The sequence below is a fragment of the Monopterus albus genome, unplaced genomic scaffold (genome assembly GCF_001952655.1).
Source record: "Monopterus albus unplaced genomic scaffold, M_albus_1.0 scaffold56.1, whole genome shotgun sequence".
In the NCBI taxonomy this organism is placed as follows: Eukaryota; Metazoa; Chordata; class Actinopteri; order Synbranchiformes; family Synbranchidae; genus Monopterus; species Monopterus albus.
The window spans coordinates 1,353,471-1,371,675 of NW_018127936.1; the positions used below are offsets into that span (position 1 = coordinate 1,353,471).

At 38.8% G+C, this 18,205-nt stretch overlaps 2 protein-coding genes across 5 annotated transcripts in view; both read left to right on the top strand.

The window, feature by feature from the left end:
* pdlim5a (PDZ and LIM domain 5a) overlaps positions 1-7,585 on the top strand; it is a 48,478-nt gene extending 40,893 nt beyond the window's left edge. For both annotated transcript variants that reach the window (XM_020602526.1, XM_020602527.1), the window contains 6 exons: positions 1,553-1,635; positions 4,157-4,358; positions 5,162-5,342; positions 6,175-6,295; positions 6,388-6,503; positions 6,976-7,585. In XM_020602526.1, the coding sequence (XP_020458182.1) occupies positions 1,553-1,635; positions 4,157-4,358; positions 5,162-5,342; positions 6,175-6,295; positions 6,388-6,503; positions 6,976-7,065 (793 nt within the window). In that variant the 3' untranslated portion in view covers positions 7,066-7,585. The remainder of the gene's footprint in view (positions 1-1,552; positions 1,636-4,156; positions 4,359-5,161; positions 5,343-6,174; positions 6,296-6,387; positions 6,504-6,975) is intronic.
* Positions 7,586-8,882: 1,297 nt separating this feature from the next.
* Positions 8,883-18,205, top strand: part of bmpr1ba (bone morphogenetic protein receptor, type IBa) — a 60,736-nt gene continuing 51,413 nt past the window's right edge. For 2 of the 3 annotated variants that reach the window (XM_020602559.1, XM_020602557.1), the window contains exon 1: positions 8,883-9,002. The gene's annotated coding sequence lies outside the window, so the exon portion shown is untranslated. Of the gene's footprint in view, positions 9,003-13,182; positions 13,309-18,205 lie in introns of all 3 variants that reach the window. The other variant, XM_020602558.1, reaches the window with a different exon arrangement.

Consider the following 18,205-nt stretch of genomic DNA (forward strand, 5'->3'; position numbering starts at 1 on the left):
AAAGACAGGGAATTCCACAGCCTAGGCCCATGCACAGCAAAGCAACGACCTCCCCACTTTTTGCAGTGTGCAGGGGGAACGACAAGAGCAAGGCGACCCGATGATCGCAGGGTTCTGCGAGGGACATATCTAGCCAAGAGGTCGGATAGGTACGGAGGGGCAAGGCCGTGCAAGGCTTTAAAAACATAAAGCAAATATGGAGCAAATGAACCTGGTACTTTACTAAACAATACTGTGACAAGACTGTCTCCCCTCTATCATTATTACTGGTAGTCTGGCATCTGTCTACAGTACATCTGGACTGGGAAATTTTGTTCATTACACTATATTCCACTCCACTGTAGTCAGTTCCTCTCTACTGAGTCATTTGTACTGATATTCTGAAATGAGTTTTAAATGGGTGTGCTTGTATATTTAGTGCTGTGCAGACCTACTTGTCGCCTATCCATCATCAGGCCGGTGGCCTGGACTTTGTTCTGCTGTGAAAGTGGCACACAGACAACATTTTTGTGCATACTGTACACACAAGTAGGAAGTGCAGTATGAAGTACTGTACTGTTTTGGCTGTAAGTGTATTCTAGGTTTTGGTTGGTACTATATTTGTCTCTGCTCTGTCAGCAGGTAGGTGGTCTGGAGTCTGTCATAGTACATTTTGACAGGAACTTGGAAAATTAGACTGTGTTAGTGATTTTATTTCCCATCATTCTTCTTGTAGTTTTTTTCAAGTGGCTATGAGAGGAGCTGGCTTTCAAAGACATTTTACTGGGGATGACATATTTGTTAATAACCAAGAAACAAACACACACACTATGCAGTACATACACACACAGAATCAGCCACATTTTTGCTATTCAGTGACCCATCACTCTGACCGATGCCAGTAGAAATTTTGGGCTCCATTTTCCTGCCAGTGCAACTTCTGCATCATGTCAGTTGCAGTTGTTATATAACTTTCCTCAGACACGTGTCTTCTATTTTTTGTGCATTGGCATTTTTCTGCCATGAATGAATGTGCTTATGCCGAGATGGGAGGAGAGCTGCAGTTGAGGCTGAGTTTATGCTGATAGGCAGCGGAGTGCAATTTTGGTCCTCATTTTGACCCGAAATAGCAAAAGTGATAAGGCCTGCTTGGACCAACTCTTATCGCATTTGCAGGTGCATTTGCACTTTTCCTGACAAGCATGTAGTCTGGGAATGAGAACAGGTACCCAAATGTATTTTAACAACCACACAAACTTAAAATAAAGCCTTAAATCCACAACTGATCTTATAGAATTCATTCTGATTCATTTATTGTGAAGTTATTTGAATTATTAAATATCTGTGATCATTTAAAATAATTATTTTCAAGTAAGATAAATAAAATAGTCCTCGGTGTATCTCTATAGATATGAATGTGATCAGACAATGTTGGCATGCATCAGGATGCACCATCTGTCCTCACAGAATGCAGCCATTAGTGATCTGCAGCCACTGTTTGGGACCAGAAGTACAATTATACATTAAGTGATTTACATATGTTTTGTGTTTCCATTATGTTTCTCTGTAACAGTGAGGAAAGTGAAGAGGCTGAACTCAATAGCCATGAGTCTGCAGTTGTCAAGACTATGATCAAAGGACCCGCAGCAGCCAAAGGTAAACACTGTGTGTGGTCCCTGTTGTTCACTTGTGATAGCAATACATCTTACATACGTTGTCATTCACTTATTCACACAATCACATGTTCGCAATGACCACTAGTTATAATTATTACCTGGTGTCATTTTACCACCCTGTATACTTTATGATTTATGGAGCTGGGACCAAGCCACCAATGATGTCTCCTTTGAACGGACTAAAGTAATATTTCAGTGCTGTGAGCACATATTAAAGAATACAGTACTTATACATACTACTGTGACTAAAATGCATTTAATTGTTCACTGAGCCAGTGGATACATGAGGTCTGTGGAATAGTGCACTAAGCATGCTGCCAAATCCAACAAAAGTATATCTGTATGGCTCTGTGTGAGCTGTTTTTACTGTAGGCATTTGGTGGTTTTACTAAATTAACTAGTGGAGTACTGTATATTCAGACTAACGTGCCTGAGTTGTTTTCTTTGTATAAGTCACAGAGAATATATGCATAGGCAAAATGTAGAACCTACAAATAGAATCCTAAAAATAAAATGTCCTTTAGGAATTGAGCTAAAACTTCTTGTGTGTATATTTGGATTGATTAATATATTCCCCCTACAGTTAAAAGTGTTATTTCTTCTGACAAAAAACGTTTGGTTCCCTGGCATAGAGTGAAACTGATTTACTTCTGTTTGATTGAATGTTGTTACAGCCAGTTAGCAAGAGCAAAGAAGCATGTTTTCCTTGGTTGAAGCATGACATATGTTATAGGTCACTCCTTTCTTTTTCCTCTGTGGAAGACCATTAAGCAGGTGAGAGGGCCCTGCTCTGCCTGTGATGCCTTTACTCAGTCACACATGCAGCAGTTCTACTGTGTCAAAAAGATCATATTCACCAAAGGGACCTGTTGGGAGCGAAGATTTATGTTTTCAAGGCAAGCAAGAGAGCTGCAGTATGATGGTGGCTCAGTGATGGAAGACGTTCTTGGATTTTTTACTTAAGTAAAAGTAGTAAAACTTAACTAGAAGTTATAATAGCACAGTGTAGGTATTAGCATCAAAATATTCTTGAACTACCACAGTAATACATATGTGAATGGCACATTTCATGTTAAAGTGTATTATGTTATTGAAATGTAGTTGTTGATACATTATTGTCTTCATCACTTTAATGTAGCAGCTAATAAAGTTGGAGGTGCCTGTTAATTAAATTCTAATTTGATGTACTCCTGTATTTTGTTTTATTAATCTAACCTGTAACTAGTAACTAAAGGTATCAAATCAACAAAGTGGAGTAAAAATCTAGTAAATTCAGAAAAGTATAAAGTAACAGAAAATGGATTTACTCAAGTAAAGTACAAATACCTAAAAACTGTACTTAGTACAGTGAGTAAATATACTTAGTTTCATTCCAACACTGATGCACATTGATATATGAACATATTCTGTACTGTATACAGTATATATTGTATAAAGGTAGCCCAAGATTCAGATTCTACCCTACAACATAAATCCTCTCCTCTTCTCCACTTCTCTCCGCGAGTTAAGAGCCACTCAACAAAAAACATAAATGTGCTCATTTACACAGGAAAATATACTGCTAGCCGTATGGCGTCCTAACACCAGTAAGTCACTGACCCATTTTAAATTTGCAGCTCAAGTTAAAGAACCCAGGCCTTGAGCAAACTGGCTTGCTCCTAACGCCCATTTTAAAACAACAACGGCACTGTTCAAATTGGAAGGCACCTTCAACATACTGTACAACAGTATGAAGTGCATGCTGACATGATAAACGGCAGCTTTCCTAGGACAGTAGATTGAAATGTCAAACTGTGTAATCTTCCTCATACATAACAAAATACTGTCACTTCTCAGGAAATTTTTGTTAAGAAATCTATAAGTGAGGAAGCATTCATATCTCTGGTATCTAAAAGCTGTGTTTTAGCCTCCTTCTAAAACTATGACAATCATGGTTTAATTTTTATGATGAGGGTTTTAATGAAACCCCTACTAGCCCTAAAATCAGATGTAAACCCTGCCCTGTTCCCTGCCCAAATAGACACACTTACACATGACATGTAATGGTAAAGCCAAGCCTCAAAGTAGCCCTTACCTCACCATACACACACAGAAAACACATTGCCACCTTCAGTGTGGAGCTCAAAGGCCAAGCTCCATGTTTAGCCAGGTGTTCTGGGTTTTAGCTGAAGGGATGTCTTGGTGGTCTATGTGTGTGGTAGTATGTGTTTGGTCATGTGTATACATGCACATATGCCAAGAGAATGTGAGGAAGGTGGAGTGAAATATTCTGTGTGTTGCTGAAGATGGATGTGGTGAATCCATGACTGTGACAACAGGAGTCAGCCAGCTGCATATATAACACCTACTGGGTGTTTAGACAAAGAGGCTAAAGGTTAAATATTTTACACACCAGGGAAAGAACTGTTGCACACATTTTTGTGATGCTGTAACTAGTCACTTTTTTGAGTTTCCATCTGTTTCTCCTTCTTTCTTTTTGTTTTACTTCAACCTCCTACTAGGTCATAGTCCACAGACTGGTTTGATCACCCCATCTTTTGGTATGAAGGGTAACGGCAGTGCCAGTGTCCCGAGGGGTCCTGTCCCTGCCCGACCTGTACCTCAGCCCCACCCTAAAGATGAGGACACTCTGGTCCAGATGGCAGAACATATCCCTGCTGGGATGCGTACACCCATGTGCGCTCACTGCAACATGGTCATCAGGTGAGGGTCAAACACTGTGGTTAATGAGGTCAGTTTTAAACTAAAGGATGTTTGTATGAATTTCTATTGTAGTATAATAAGTATAATTCTTTGTAGCACTCAGCAATACAGAGATATGAATTTATGGGCCATGTCATGAAGAAAGAAAGAGGCTGACATTTATAGTTAAAACTGTGAAAGAAAACAGTGCACAAGATGCAAGATGTTAGGTCCATCTTATTATACCCATGTACTGCTTACACAAGGGTAAATTCTTCAAATTGGCTGCACAGACAACACTTTGTACTCAAGCAAATTAAGGATAGGAAAGGACATATTTGTCCACTTCTTAATTATTCAGTGTCCCAGTTAGGCACTTAAATTATTTAACTTGAAACCATCTCCAGTACTGTACATAATCTATGTATGAAACTGTAGGACTATAAAGACCTGACTGTAGTGTAGATAAGGATAGGGGGAATCAAGTTGCACCTGCAGAAGACCACACTGTAGAATGATGTTGCACAATAGAACGATACCCCCTTGTGATTTTCACATTGGGTCAACTTTTTCAGTGTCCTGTCTATAGGTAATCTTTAGGATTAGGAACCTGATTTTTAAACACAGACAGCTTCACACCAGGAGGGCCAATGAGAACTACAGTTTGTGTTTTGGGGACTTCACTGTACAGGATGATGTGACTATGACTATGGTCTTCCTCTTTGTTTCTGCTGTCTACCTCTTTCCTTGTCCAGTAGCTGACTGCCCTAACCCCAGCATTATCTCCCAGCTTGTGTCTACTTACGTTGTCCTTTTTTTTCCAGAGGACCCTTTTTGGTAGCAATGGGAAAATCGTGGCATAAGGAGGAATTTAACTGTGCCCGCTGCCATACATCCCTAGCAGACATAGGCTTTGTGGAGGAAAAGGGATGTGTCTACTGTGAACATTGCTACGAAGAGTTTTTTGCTCCAACATGCAGCCGCTGCCAGGCCAAGATACTGGGGGTAAGTTAGTGTGGAGCGAAATGGAGCAGTAGGATGTGTGTTGTTTACAGTTTTGGGGATAAGTGAAGTACATATAATTAAACCAGCAGTTTAACTACACTTTGCAGTAGCTTGCTGGAAGATTTACCATTATTCCCATTCACTTACTGTACAACTGGCCTTGACCTTACTTATATAAATTAGCCTCAAAATGTGAGATACTTGACTTTCCTTAACAACTGTAGCAAAGCAGCAGCATGTTTCGGTATAAGGAGATTTAGGCTTAGAGGCTTAGAGGCTGCAGGTGTATCTTGAATCCAGAGTGTCAAAAGGAAGCTGAGATCTCTCCTTTCATAACTGCTCTGACATTCATCCCTTTACATGTTTTAACCTATTTAGCCTCAATCCCTTCCAACCCTCTATTTTGCACACATCTTCATCCAGCTTATGATTTCTTATTAACCTGTTTTCTCACTCCCTCTCTAATAATCCTTCATTTTACTATGGCCCACCAACTTCCCACTGCTTCCCCATCCTGTCTTGTTCTCACAGAACAGAGAAAAAGTCAGCCTGTATGAAAGGTTGTGCATTCCTGACACATGTTAAACAGACACAGCCATCCTTTTGATAATAATAATGACAAAGGACTTCCTTTGACAAATTACATGTACAACAGTGTTACAAATGACTGAATAAGCAAGGTTAACATGGCAGCATCCCTTCAAAAATCATTATATCCTCTCCACCTTCGGGATCTCATTTTCCAGTTACTGTGACTGACACACACAGACCAATGCTCTTAACAAACTGTATGATGCCTCCAACTAACCACATTGTTTGTGTTTGCACCTAGGAGGTGATAAATGCTCTTAAACAGACATGGCATGTTCACTGCTTCCTGTGCGCTCGCTGTCAGCAGCCAATCAGAAACAATACCTTCCACCTGGAGGACGGAGAACCATTCTGTGAACAAGGTGTGTGATGAAGAATGAATTAGCACTGGATGATTGAGTGACGTTTGATTGTTACTGTAATCCATCTTTTCTTTTTTTTTTGTCTCTAAAAGACTTCTACAGTTTGTTTGGGACTGGCTGCCATGGCTGTGAGTTTCCCATCGAGGCTGGAGACAAGTTCCTGGAGGCACTTGGTTACACCTGGCATGACACCTGCTTTGTTTGTGCTGTAAGTAAAGCTCACAGACACACATTACATAAATCTCAGTCCATCACAGGGCTAACACATAATGCCTGACTTCACATTTACTCATAATCCCATTTCCACCTTTGAGCAACTTGTATACCAGCTTTGCAAAAACGCAACTTCAGTGAATGATACATGTGGTATTCATCATTTCTGGACTTGATGGATGTTATTTCGCAAAAATAGTCATCAAGGTTATGTTCATTTTCTTTTTGTAATGGTTAATTGATTGCTCATATTGTACCCATAGCTGTGTACAATGATGTGTGATTAATATTATGTGATAAATTTAGTTTCTGGCATTTTTATCATTATTTCTAGGGAGATAATGAATTATATTAATATTATTTTTTTAAAAGATATTCAGCATAACTTTACTTGCTTACTTACTTATTTACTTACCTTCATTTTTTATCAGCTTTTCTGAGTATTTATCTTTGGTATTTTTCCTCAGGTGTGTAACACCGCTCTGGAAGGCCAGACCTTCTTCTCCAAGAAAGACAAGCCTCTTTGCAAGAAACATGCTCACGCACTGAAGATATGAATCTTGGACTTTCCTCATAATCACTTTTTAGCCATACATTGCCTCTTTATTTGGTAGGTGAGAAGGCATCAGCTCAACTCTAGAGATGCTTGTGCAGGTCACAATAAAGGACATGCTGCCATGTATGCAAAAGTAAAATTATTCTTGTTCAGAGACCAAGACCAACTGCAAAAGTCTTTTTTTAATGATTCCTAATACAAGCAGTAAAATAGCCTATAGCAAAGGATCACTGTTATAATTGATTTTCATTTGTTTGTTTTGTTGTTTTTTTTCTTCCTCATCTATCCAAAAGTAGAACAGAAACATGAAAACTTTGAATTTAGTTGTTGTTTCAGAAACATGAGATTAATTCTGAGTTTCTTCTGCATCAACATACACACATAGGTGTTTATTTCTGTTAGTATTAATTATTGTGTAGCTCTAATCAAATGTAATAGCCTTTAATAATAATGACCTTTACTGTTCATGTATACACAGCCATAAAAATATCAAACTATGCATCAACAAATCTACAATGTGCTTCTGATAGTTGTTGGCCTTGAATTCCTGGGGTAATGGGAGAAGCAGCTGCCTTTGAGCTATTATTTGATCCTTTTTTTGTATTTTTTTTTAATAAATTGTATGTCTCCTTGTTGTGTGAAACTGGTAATACTGGCAAAAATGTTTCGAAACAAAATCTTACATTAAGCAATTTGAGAAAAAGAGAGAGAGAGAAAGAGAAGGACACGGAAAGTGTGTCCAAACTGGTAGTGTGGCCAATTAGAATTTTTAAAAATGCTTTTCAGTATGTTTTCATCACAGTGTTCACCCATTTCCAAAAGGCCTTCAACACAAACCTCATCTCAGACTATCTCAACCTTTTCAGCCCATGGTTTGTTTGACTTTCTCCTTCCCATTTCAGCATAGCTGTCCCTTATATACAATATATAATTGTTTGTACATATTTTGTTAATTAAAATCCTTTTAGGCTATGTGCAAACATTTGGAAAACTCATTGAATTTGCTTTTCAATGAGGCAACAGCTGATGAGTTACTGTACTTGTAAAGCCACGCATAATGAACCACAAACTGGAGAACAATGCCTTTATTTGTCAAATACATACTGTTACATACAGAAACAGGTCTCAGTGATTCACTAGCATCCATGCATTCTAGTTGCATTCATTAGCTGTTCTATGATCAGAACACCATGATCTCACTCCCCATGACCTGGCTGAGTGAAGGGTGTGATTGCAACAACACAAATGTTGATGTGCAGTGGATTGCACAACGTGGAAGTAAAACCAAAACAAAAAAAAAAATCTTTGACAAATGTGCCAGATGAGTAACATTCATTGAGCAAAATTGGCACCAGGTTTCTAATATAGAAGAGTTTTAAATAAGCAGCTCTGCACATCTCCACCATGTCAGAATTTCTGAAACCAGCAAAGTGGTTATTTGGGTCAAGTCCACACATATTATATTATACACACAGAAACCAACTGGGGTAGTATATATAGAAAAGTGCTGTGCAGTGGACAGCAAATGTCCCTTTGAGTAGTAGACTATTTTCAAAATAACTCTTGAAGTGTGATTGCTATAAAATCACTGCTTATTATTTTTTTAGAGATGAGACAAGGCAGTTAGTCTTTTTAGGTGTGTATCATTTTGCGGGCACCAAATAGAAAAATGGCCAGGATCACGTTCAGAGCAGAAGTCACCCAATCACCGCTCCCCTGCTCATGCGGTCCTTCCCCGTGGCATTAATCACCCCTCATATCGCTGAGTGACTTCTAGAGAGGAGAGAGGTTTTAAATAAGCATCGAGCAAGAGAGAGAGAGAGAGAGAGAGACGCTTCAATTCCGGCGTGAACGCAAATCAGCTTGGGTCTGTATCCGGAGTCCTGAGTGTTCAAATCTTTCGTCTCTCAACGAAATACGAAAACAAAGTTTCCTAAGGTGAGTAAATTTCAAGTGAAGGCGGGTGGCACAGAGTTTTATTACGCACTGTTACATCTCCATTGTTTGTTTTTACCTGTTAACCTGTTTAATATCACCTCGGAAAGTTTGACAGGCTTTGCTGGCTTTGTTTGTTGGCTGTTGACAGTCCGCTGCGTGTTTGATTTGAGACATAGATCCGTGCGTAAATTTTACAGCCCGTAGTTGTATGTCAGCGATGGTTCTCCTACATTATTCTGAGCTGCACCGTGTTTGCTTGAGGTGTTAATGGACCTGTACTGTTTCCCCAAAGAGAAAACAAATGCATGTGGGCCTATACTCAACCAGCAGTATCTCACTTACAGTAAAAATCAATACATTCCACTAATACAACACATATTGATCAATATTCTACCGGTTATCAATGGCCTAGGCCACTGAACATTATGTTAAGCTCTAGACAATTATAATCAAACTTCAATACACTGTAAATTTAAAATAGCTGTTGAATTCGTTTCAAATCATGGAAACCAGAGGAGAGCAATCAACAGTGCAGACATAAAAAATAAATACATGAACAAAGTCTGAAAAGTTTTAAAATGCTATGCATAATTAATGTGATCACTAATTTCACATTTTTTCATGTCACCTGTTTTTCTTGATATTACACATAATGGGTGGAGCTGTGTGTTTTACTTTACTACATTATAGGCATATAGCTGATGTGCTGCAAACTTTGATAGATGTCATTCAGACAGCCTGGATTTCTACAACTAAGCTTAGATGATGCTGTTTTGCATTAGCATTTTTTTTATAACTTATTAATGAAAATAGTAACACTTCTTTTATAATCAAACATTCACAACATTCTAGAGTTGCTTACTATTAGAAAAGGCTGAAATTCCTCTTCTTTCTTCCTTTCTGGGGGACTGGGTCTACATATTGTAGTAGCAGTGACCTTCCTTTAAATTTTGAGAGCTGGTGAAGTGAGACCCCTTCTTCAAGGGCTCAGAGAGCAGAAAAAAAAAAGTTAAAATGAACCTCGGCACAGCCCCCGGCACTGAATAACCTACAGACTAGTATTCCCCATATACCCCACTTATACACACACACACAGGCAGGCATGCACACAGTATTTAGCTCCCCCTCTGGGTCCAGTAACCAGGACCAGGTGTTTGTCAGTGTAGGTTATGACAAGCGTATATCAGTATGTGTGTGCGTATATGTGTGCACATGAGCAGGCATGTATGGATGTAAATCCTTATGGCATAATACTGGGCCTCCAAAGCTTACCTCACTTCATCTGAGGGGTCTGGGGGCAATAACATCAGGGGACCAAGCAGGAAACCACTCAGCAAATATGAATGAGAGTAACAGAGGTCCAGATGTTTGTTTGTGTGCATGCGTGCGTGTTGTTTTTCTTGTCTGTCTTTCTGGGAACAGCGGTCTTATTTAGGTCAGTAGCACATCACACAAATCTAAGAAACAACCACATTCTCAATTGGCTGTGTAATTGAGTTTCACATAGCAGCTGTAAACAAACAGTTTCCTTCATTTTCATTTCTTGTGTGTATGTGTGTGAGAGAGAAAGCAGTTGAGACACTTAACGGTGTCAAACACCTTGTGATGTGAGATGAGGTGTCTGACACTGACTGCTGGAAATTCAAATCAGATTGCTGGATCTCAGTTTATATGCCAAGAATAGTGAATTTGCAGGAAAGAAAATTGATTTCTGAATAAAAGACAAGGGGAACATAAAGAGGAAAACACTGTCAGAGGGTACATTTACATGCATAATGGCTCAACAGTCTATAAGAAATGCCATGTAAAGTCTGATTGCTTTAAGTTCAAGGTCAAAAAACACCCACATTTACAAAGAAATTGGTAGATATATTTCCCAATATGGATGCCAAGGTTAATTAATGTAATAGCTGACACCAATTTCAAAGTGGAAATAAAATTGGATGTAACAACAACAGCAGCACATTTAGGAGTTATAGAAAAGTATTATGCTCTCAACCTTTTTCATTTTGTTGCGCAATGGCTGGGTGCCAGAACTTGCTGCCTCTCATGTTCCTCCACTTATTGGCAGAACATTAGTTAGAAAAATGTAAATGCCTTAAGCCCTTGAAACTGATACAAGTCACCACATTATTCTGTATTATTGACAGTGGGGAAAAGAGTGAGCAAAAACAACTGCTGATATGAACCTGACAACAGTTTGCCTGTGTTAAACCTCTCTAATGCCCAATTTCCTCAACGTACAGATCGAGTTGATAACAACCAAAGAGCCTGAAGCCTGAGGCCTCCCTCTCAAAGATCTGTCTCTCATTCTAAATTACAGTGTCAGCATGATTTATAGAAATGCTGCAGCATTTATCTTTACCAAAATTCTGAGACATATTCTGATAGTTTCCCACAGGACATGAAAATTCCTATAGAGCTGACATACAAAACAACCTTAACGATTCTTTCAAAATAAAACCGACACATATGACTCAAATCTCTGACAGTGTCCTCATGAACTGGAACAACAAGCAGAGGAAAATACCTTTCTTACCTTGATTGTGTGTCTTGCAGGTTTTAAGTTCACACAAACTGCTATAATCTGCAGCTCTTCACCCATCCAGTACCCCTTTGTAAAAATCCTCCAGCTACAAAAAAGTAGTTTAGCATTCCAAAATGTAGATTTCCAGTACAGTATTTCTCTATGTAATCCACTAACCTTACTAATCCTGATGAAACTTTAGGCATTTGCTTTCCCTTAATGCTTTCTGCAGCTACTAGACAGTAAAACCTGCATTTGCTGAGAGACAGTTGCTGTGCATAGGGGCAAAATGCTGAACTTCTGTAAGCATCATGTTCTCTCTCATTTTATTCTCAGTAGAGCTTTATTCCCATGATGTTGGTGGTCATGTATTTTGTCTTAATGTGGCTTTTTAGGCAGGCTGCTTTAGATTTAGGGTTTAGGACATTTTCAGACAATTTCCCTTGTTTCAGAACATTTGAACTTGAGCAAGAAATCTAGGTACAGTAGCTTCATCTGGAATTAAAGCACAGGTTGGAAACAACAACCACATAAGCTATACTTATGGTCACAACATGCAAACTGTGACTTTCACATGTCTGACAGAAGATGCCATGTTGGATTTGGTCAGATGAATTACTATTTTCTTCACTCACTTACACAGTGTTTTGGTAAAAGGCCCACTCAGCTGTTTGCAGCTCAAGAAACTAAAGCAAGTACATACTAATGTAAATACGCCCACTTACAATAAATGCAATACATGGGCATTCTTATTGGCTCTGAAAATATGTTGTGGTCTGCTCCAAAAGCCTGTCCTGGCATTCTTATGAAAGAGTAATTCCAGTATATGCATCCAAAGTCAAGCATTGCCTTTAAAAAGCAGCTGATTAAGCAAGATTACAAATGTGTGTGATCTTTGTCTTCACACACACACTTGCCTTTTTACATTGGAATTGTGATCTATTGTCTGTTCTGCTTTTATATTTTCAGATTTTAACTCTAGTCTATTGGTTTACTGTCTTTAAAAAATGAATATACAGTTAGGTGGCACAGAATGCACATCTTCTCAGATGTCAGTATAATCTACCAAAGCCACATTGTTTTGTCTCATGTTTGTAGGTACTCAGGCCATTTGTTTCCAGGGAAAACATGATTGTACCGTACTTCTACCATTGTTGTTAGCTAGCTATTGCAAACTAAATTTAGTTTTTTATTGGACTGACCAGTGTATAGTATTTTTTTAAATACACGTGATTAAAAAGAGACTTGGTAGTGCAGGGCATGGGCTGCAGAGACAAGACAGGATCTGACTGAATGTTTGAGGTTAAATGCAGATGAATGGAAGACACTGATAAGGAGAGACAACGAGAGAGGTGCAGGTGTTATGGACAAGTGTCTGTGATGGACAGTGAATTTAGCATGTAATGTATATATTCCACTATAGTGGGAGAGAGTGGGTAGAAGTCAGAAGAAGGTTGTGTGTATGCACACAGGTTGCATTTGTATTCATATCTGTGTTTATCAGTCTTATATTTTCAAAACCAGGTCATCCTGCTACTGTCTTATTATCCTTGTCTACAGCTTGACTATTCCCTTAGGGTGAACATTAAACGTATAACCTCACCTGATCCCATGATGGAGTTATTCTCTCATTGTGCTCTGTAATTCACACAGGGCACATCAGCCACTCCTTCCTCCGGTGTTCCTCTTGGGTTTTTCCTTTGAGTGATGAGATGAGGAGTTAGAAATACTACTTGAAATGTTCCAGCCCTCTGCTCCGGGACCCAAAGGCAGATCATGGTAACCAGAATATTACAGCGACAAACTCTGTGGCTGAAGAAAATCTGCTGGCCATAATACTGCATAGAGAGCAGCATAGGTTGATGATGTAAAACACTTTTACATTATGATTTATTAAATTGACAATAGTCCTCAGAATCAGTTCAGGCCTGTGTCCCACTGGGTGGATGTTAAAACATACTACCAGCCAGCTTCTGATCTCATGATTTGGCTAGTTTCTCTCACTATGCTCTAATTCACACAGGCAACACAGCTCCTCTTTAGTTTCTTTTCTCTCTGTGTTTTGGCATTTGGACCTTTTCATATGAGTTCTGTCCTCCAGTGTTAACCTCTGCCATTTTCTTTTGGCAGTTGCTCATTTCTGTATTATAATCTACATTTCAATGACTGATAAAAACTGTGTATTGTTGATAAGAACAATCATCACCACAAACAAGCAGATTGAGCCCTGAGGATGCTTAAACTTGTACTGTTTTGCTTTGTAATTTGAAGCTGTTCTTTATTTCTGTGACCGCAGCTCTGTCTTCTTGTGTTTGGTTTGGCTCATTCCTTACCGAAGTAATCACCGGGGGGAGGGTGGTAGACCTGATGGAGTGATGAGTGTGGGACTGAGGGCGAAAAAGGAGAGGTCTGAGGGAGAGAAAGATAACCATCTGGGTCTACTTTGAGATGATTTCATCCCTCTTGCCACCCAAAATCTGAGACCCCTAATTTTCATGGTGCCTCCTTTGAGGGGGCCATTCCATCAGTCACAGGAGAAATATTTGCTTAAGAGGAAGTATCATTGATAAATTTCAGGAAATGCCTTCACCTCTTGTTCTAGACATCCCCTCGTTACTTAAAGCTTTCATTGCTTGCAAAATTGGCTGATTATGGAATAATATGGAAAATCTGGATTTCTCAGAGTCCTTCTTGATGGACAGCAGCATCAAGTGTCGGTTTTTCAGGTTTCCTTTTGTACGAGTGTGAGCAAAGAGAAAGAGAGAAATGACTTTGAGTTGTGCTCTTGCCAGTTATTTATCTTCTAAGAATGTCTATCTGAGAGGTCAAAGGTCAGACAGAGGGATGGAAAACTTTCAGCTGGCCAGGTCTGTGTTTGGCTGCATATGTCAGCATGTCTGGAGCCACAACAAAATGGACAAAACCTGATCACATAATCAGGTATCTTCTGCAAAGGTGTAAAAGAGGTAAACATACTTGCAGAGAAACTGATGACAGCTAGTCGGTCAAACTGAAAGAGGCAGATGGCCATGAAAAAATGTATTAAGTGGAAAAAGAAATCATAACTATTCAAGGAGCTCAAGGCATTTTCTGCACCTCTCTATGGTATGAAGTACCGTAGCTCCTTTTGTCTTTTGCTCTCTCTCTCTCTGTATGCATCTCTTTTATCTCTGTAGTCTTTATTGACTCACACATACTTTTAAAGCTTGAATGATAAATAGTTGCCTTTGATTTGTGGAGATGTGTTTCTGGGAAAGGATGGGGTATAATGTGTGTAACCACACTCAGAAGTTGTTGCTTGTTGCTCTTCTCTTTGTTTCTCTCTTTGGATGTCTTTTTCTCTGACCTCCTACTAAAAACCCTCCATTAACCTACACAGATAAGTAGCAAATGTGCTGCTGCAGATGCACCGTACTGCTTTGTGTCACATTACTGGTGGCCTCCTGGCTAAAATTGTGTCCAGATTGCCTGTGCAGATGCCACCTTTCCATGGGACATAAATTCATGATGGGCTTGTCAATTTGTTTTCCAAAGTCATTATTCCAGAGTAATTAAATCCAATTGATACCAAATCAAATTTTCCCTCTAAGATACTGATTCTAATGCATGTGAAATCAAATCTCTAGGGGGGCCTGTTTCTCCACTTACATGTCCGTTAGATTTATACATATAGTATGCATCCGTCTCACAAAGCAGTAACAATTTGAAGCAGGCTTCTGGGAGTCTTTGCACTATGTACTGCAACTGTAACAGTGTAATGCTTATTGAATCAGCTTTTTGATCGTTAAAGTCTGGGTGGGGGGGATTGATCACTGACATCTGCTGGTGAGATGAATATGAAGATGATGTGTATGTATGATCTAGTCTGGCATTTAGTTTCTGTTAGAGACTGAATGAGTTTAATTGGAGACTGGTATCAGAAAATAGATACAAGTTGAGGATGAGGCAAAAGTTATTGATCACATGTCAGATATTGTAGGAGGAGAGTTGTTGTTTCTTGATTTAATTAGGTAGCTTAAAAAAAAAAAAGAAACGCACCTCAAACTCTGAGAGTCTGTGAGTCTGGACAGTGAGATTGGACCCAGATGTCTCCAACAGGCCCCTGTAGGATAGGTTCCTAACCAACACACCATCAAGTAGATGACTTTGGGCAAATCTCAGTTTTTTTTTAAATGCATCCATGTTTCCCTCACTTGTGTATTTTCCTTGTGTCTCTTTCTCACCCATGTAAAATGTGAGGAGAAGATTGATTTGATTTAATTTGATTTATTCTTTCAAGCATGTAAAGACAGTTGATACGTCAACACACATAATTTTACACATATCCAACAAATGCTAATCCAATATCAATTAGCTTATACCTAGAACATGCTTGAATGGAGTAGGAAGAAGTCAGACTTATCCAGTCCTACCCCATGACATCATCTTACCATCATTGGTTTGCAAGCAGTATCTCTACATAGATAATTCTCTTCTACACCACACAAGTAATATACTAAAGAATTATTACAGAGTATTAACATTCATACACCACACCCACAATGTTCCATCTAGTTAATCATTGAGCCTGTTCTTGCATATATCTTGATTGACACATACCTTTATATTTATGTTTAAACTCGTCGATTCTATTACTATTTTTTATGTCCACACTTAAATTATTCCATAGTTTTACCCCACTTATAGAAATATAAAATCTTTTTTTGGTTGTACGTATAGCATGAATTTTTAAATTTAACTGACCCCTTAAATTGTATCCCCCTTCCCTTTCATTAAATAGTTTTTGAATTCCACCAGGTAATAAATTGTTCCTGGCTTTATACATAAACACAGCAGTCTTATATCCCACTAAATCAAAACATTTTAACAATTTAGACTGTATGAAAGCTACATTGGTGTGATCCCTATACCCCATCTTATGCACAATTCTTATCGCTCTTTTTTGTAATATATACAATGGTTGAAGTGAGCTTTTGTATGTATTTCCCCAGTTTTCAACGCCATACTCTAAGTATGGTAAAATCAATGAAGAATACAAAATGCGTAGTGCTTTCCCATCCAAAATATATCTAACCCTTGCCAATATCGATATATTTTTTGCTATTTTATTCTGAACATATCTGATATGAGATTTCCAGGAGAATTTGTCATCAACTATGACACCTAGAAATTTAATTTCATATACTTGTTCTATATTAGCTCCCCCAATTTTCAATTGAAGTTCATTATCTAGTCTACGATTCCCAAATACCATAAATTTAGTTTTATCCAAATTCAGAGATACTATATTACTATCACACCATTTCTTTATCTTCACAAGTTCCTGTGAAACCCGTCCAGAGAGTTGCTGTAAGTTTTCACCCGATGCCCATATGGTAGTGTCATCAGCAAACAAAACCACTTTCACTAAAGATTCAAGGAGAAAATGTGCAGAGAGATGAAATACATTTTTACAGACATGAGACGTTCTTTTCTCTAGCCATTCATCTGAAGCATCCAGTCACCAGGCGATTTCCGATAAAGGGTCGTTTTATTCCTTTTAAGACTTTCATGACACATTCTCTTGTGTTTCCTGGCTCATACAGTACAGTAGCTCTTCCAGCAGCCTCATCACTCCTTGATCCTTGCTCTTCAGGCCAGGAATAAGAACTCTGGGATCCACAACAACTTTTGGGTTAAGCAAGGATTGAGGAACAATTGGGATTTACTTCATGTATTGGGTCAGCATCACACACAGCACTTGGAAACATTGCCAGTACTCTGTCATTCATTGATTACTTTCAACTATACACTTAAGCTTCTCTTTCTCTCTTTTTAAAATTTATCTTGAGACCGTTTTGCAGCTCACATACTGTACATATACCATACATATAACATACAGTATTTTCCTGCACACATGTGCCACCAATGTCTTTAGCTTCACGCTTATAATCAATCAGGTGGGCATGTACAGTATTAAGTATATGCAAACCTGAACCACATGCTCACTAGTTTTATATTCAGTGTGACATGCTGAGAGCAGTGTTTTTACAAGCTGGAACCCATGAACCAAGTCCACTGCAGTTCCTGTAGGAGAAAAGCATGATACAGTGGCAGATGACACAAAGCATTCTAGAATGGGGCTGACCCAAAGGTTAAGAGCCCAATTCAGGCTTGAAGTGTTTTTTTATGAGGTGCCAGGTGGTATGGACTTCTGCCAATGAGCCGCCAGGAAAACCCTTAGCTTGAGATATGACGTATGCTCACTTTTTAAAAATTTCAAATGTAATAATACTCAGCCCAGTCTCAAATGAAAACCTTCAATAGCTACGTTGGTCCACAGTGTAAAACAGTGGTGTTACAATAATAGCTGTAAAATTGTGACATGGCAGTGTCTTTTGTTTTGCAACCCAGTGGTCTTCATTGTTATATGGAAGTTGGCAAACATCAAAATTGTGCTTTACCACCATCAACTGGACTAGAGTATGGATTGGGAAGCTAACATTTAATGTCTGTTGATGGTGTATGGTTATCAACTATAGAATGTTAAAAACACTAGCAAGAAGGAGGTGGTTGGGGTGAATGGATGGCTCCAACAAACACCAGAGTTTCATGCAGCCAACTGGAGATTGAGTCCCATGTCCGACGTTGTACTTTTCATTTGTGTTTTAACCAAGCCCAGGGGCTTTACCTAAAC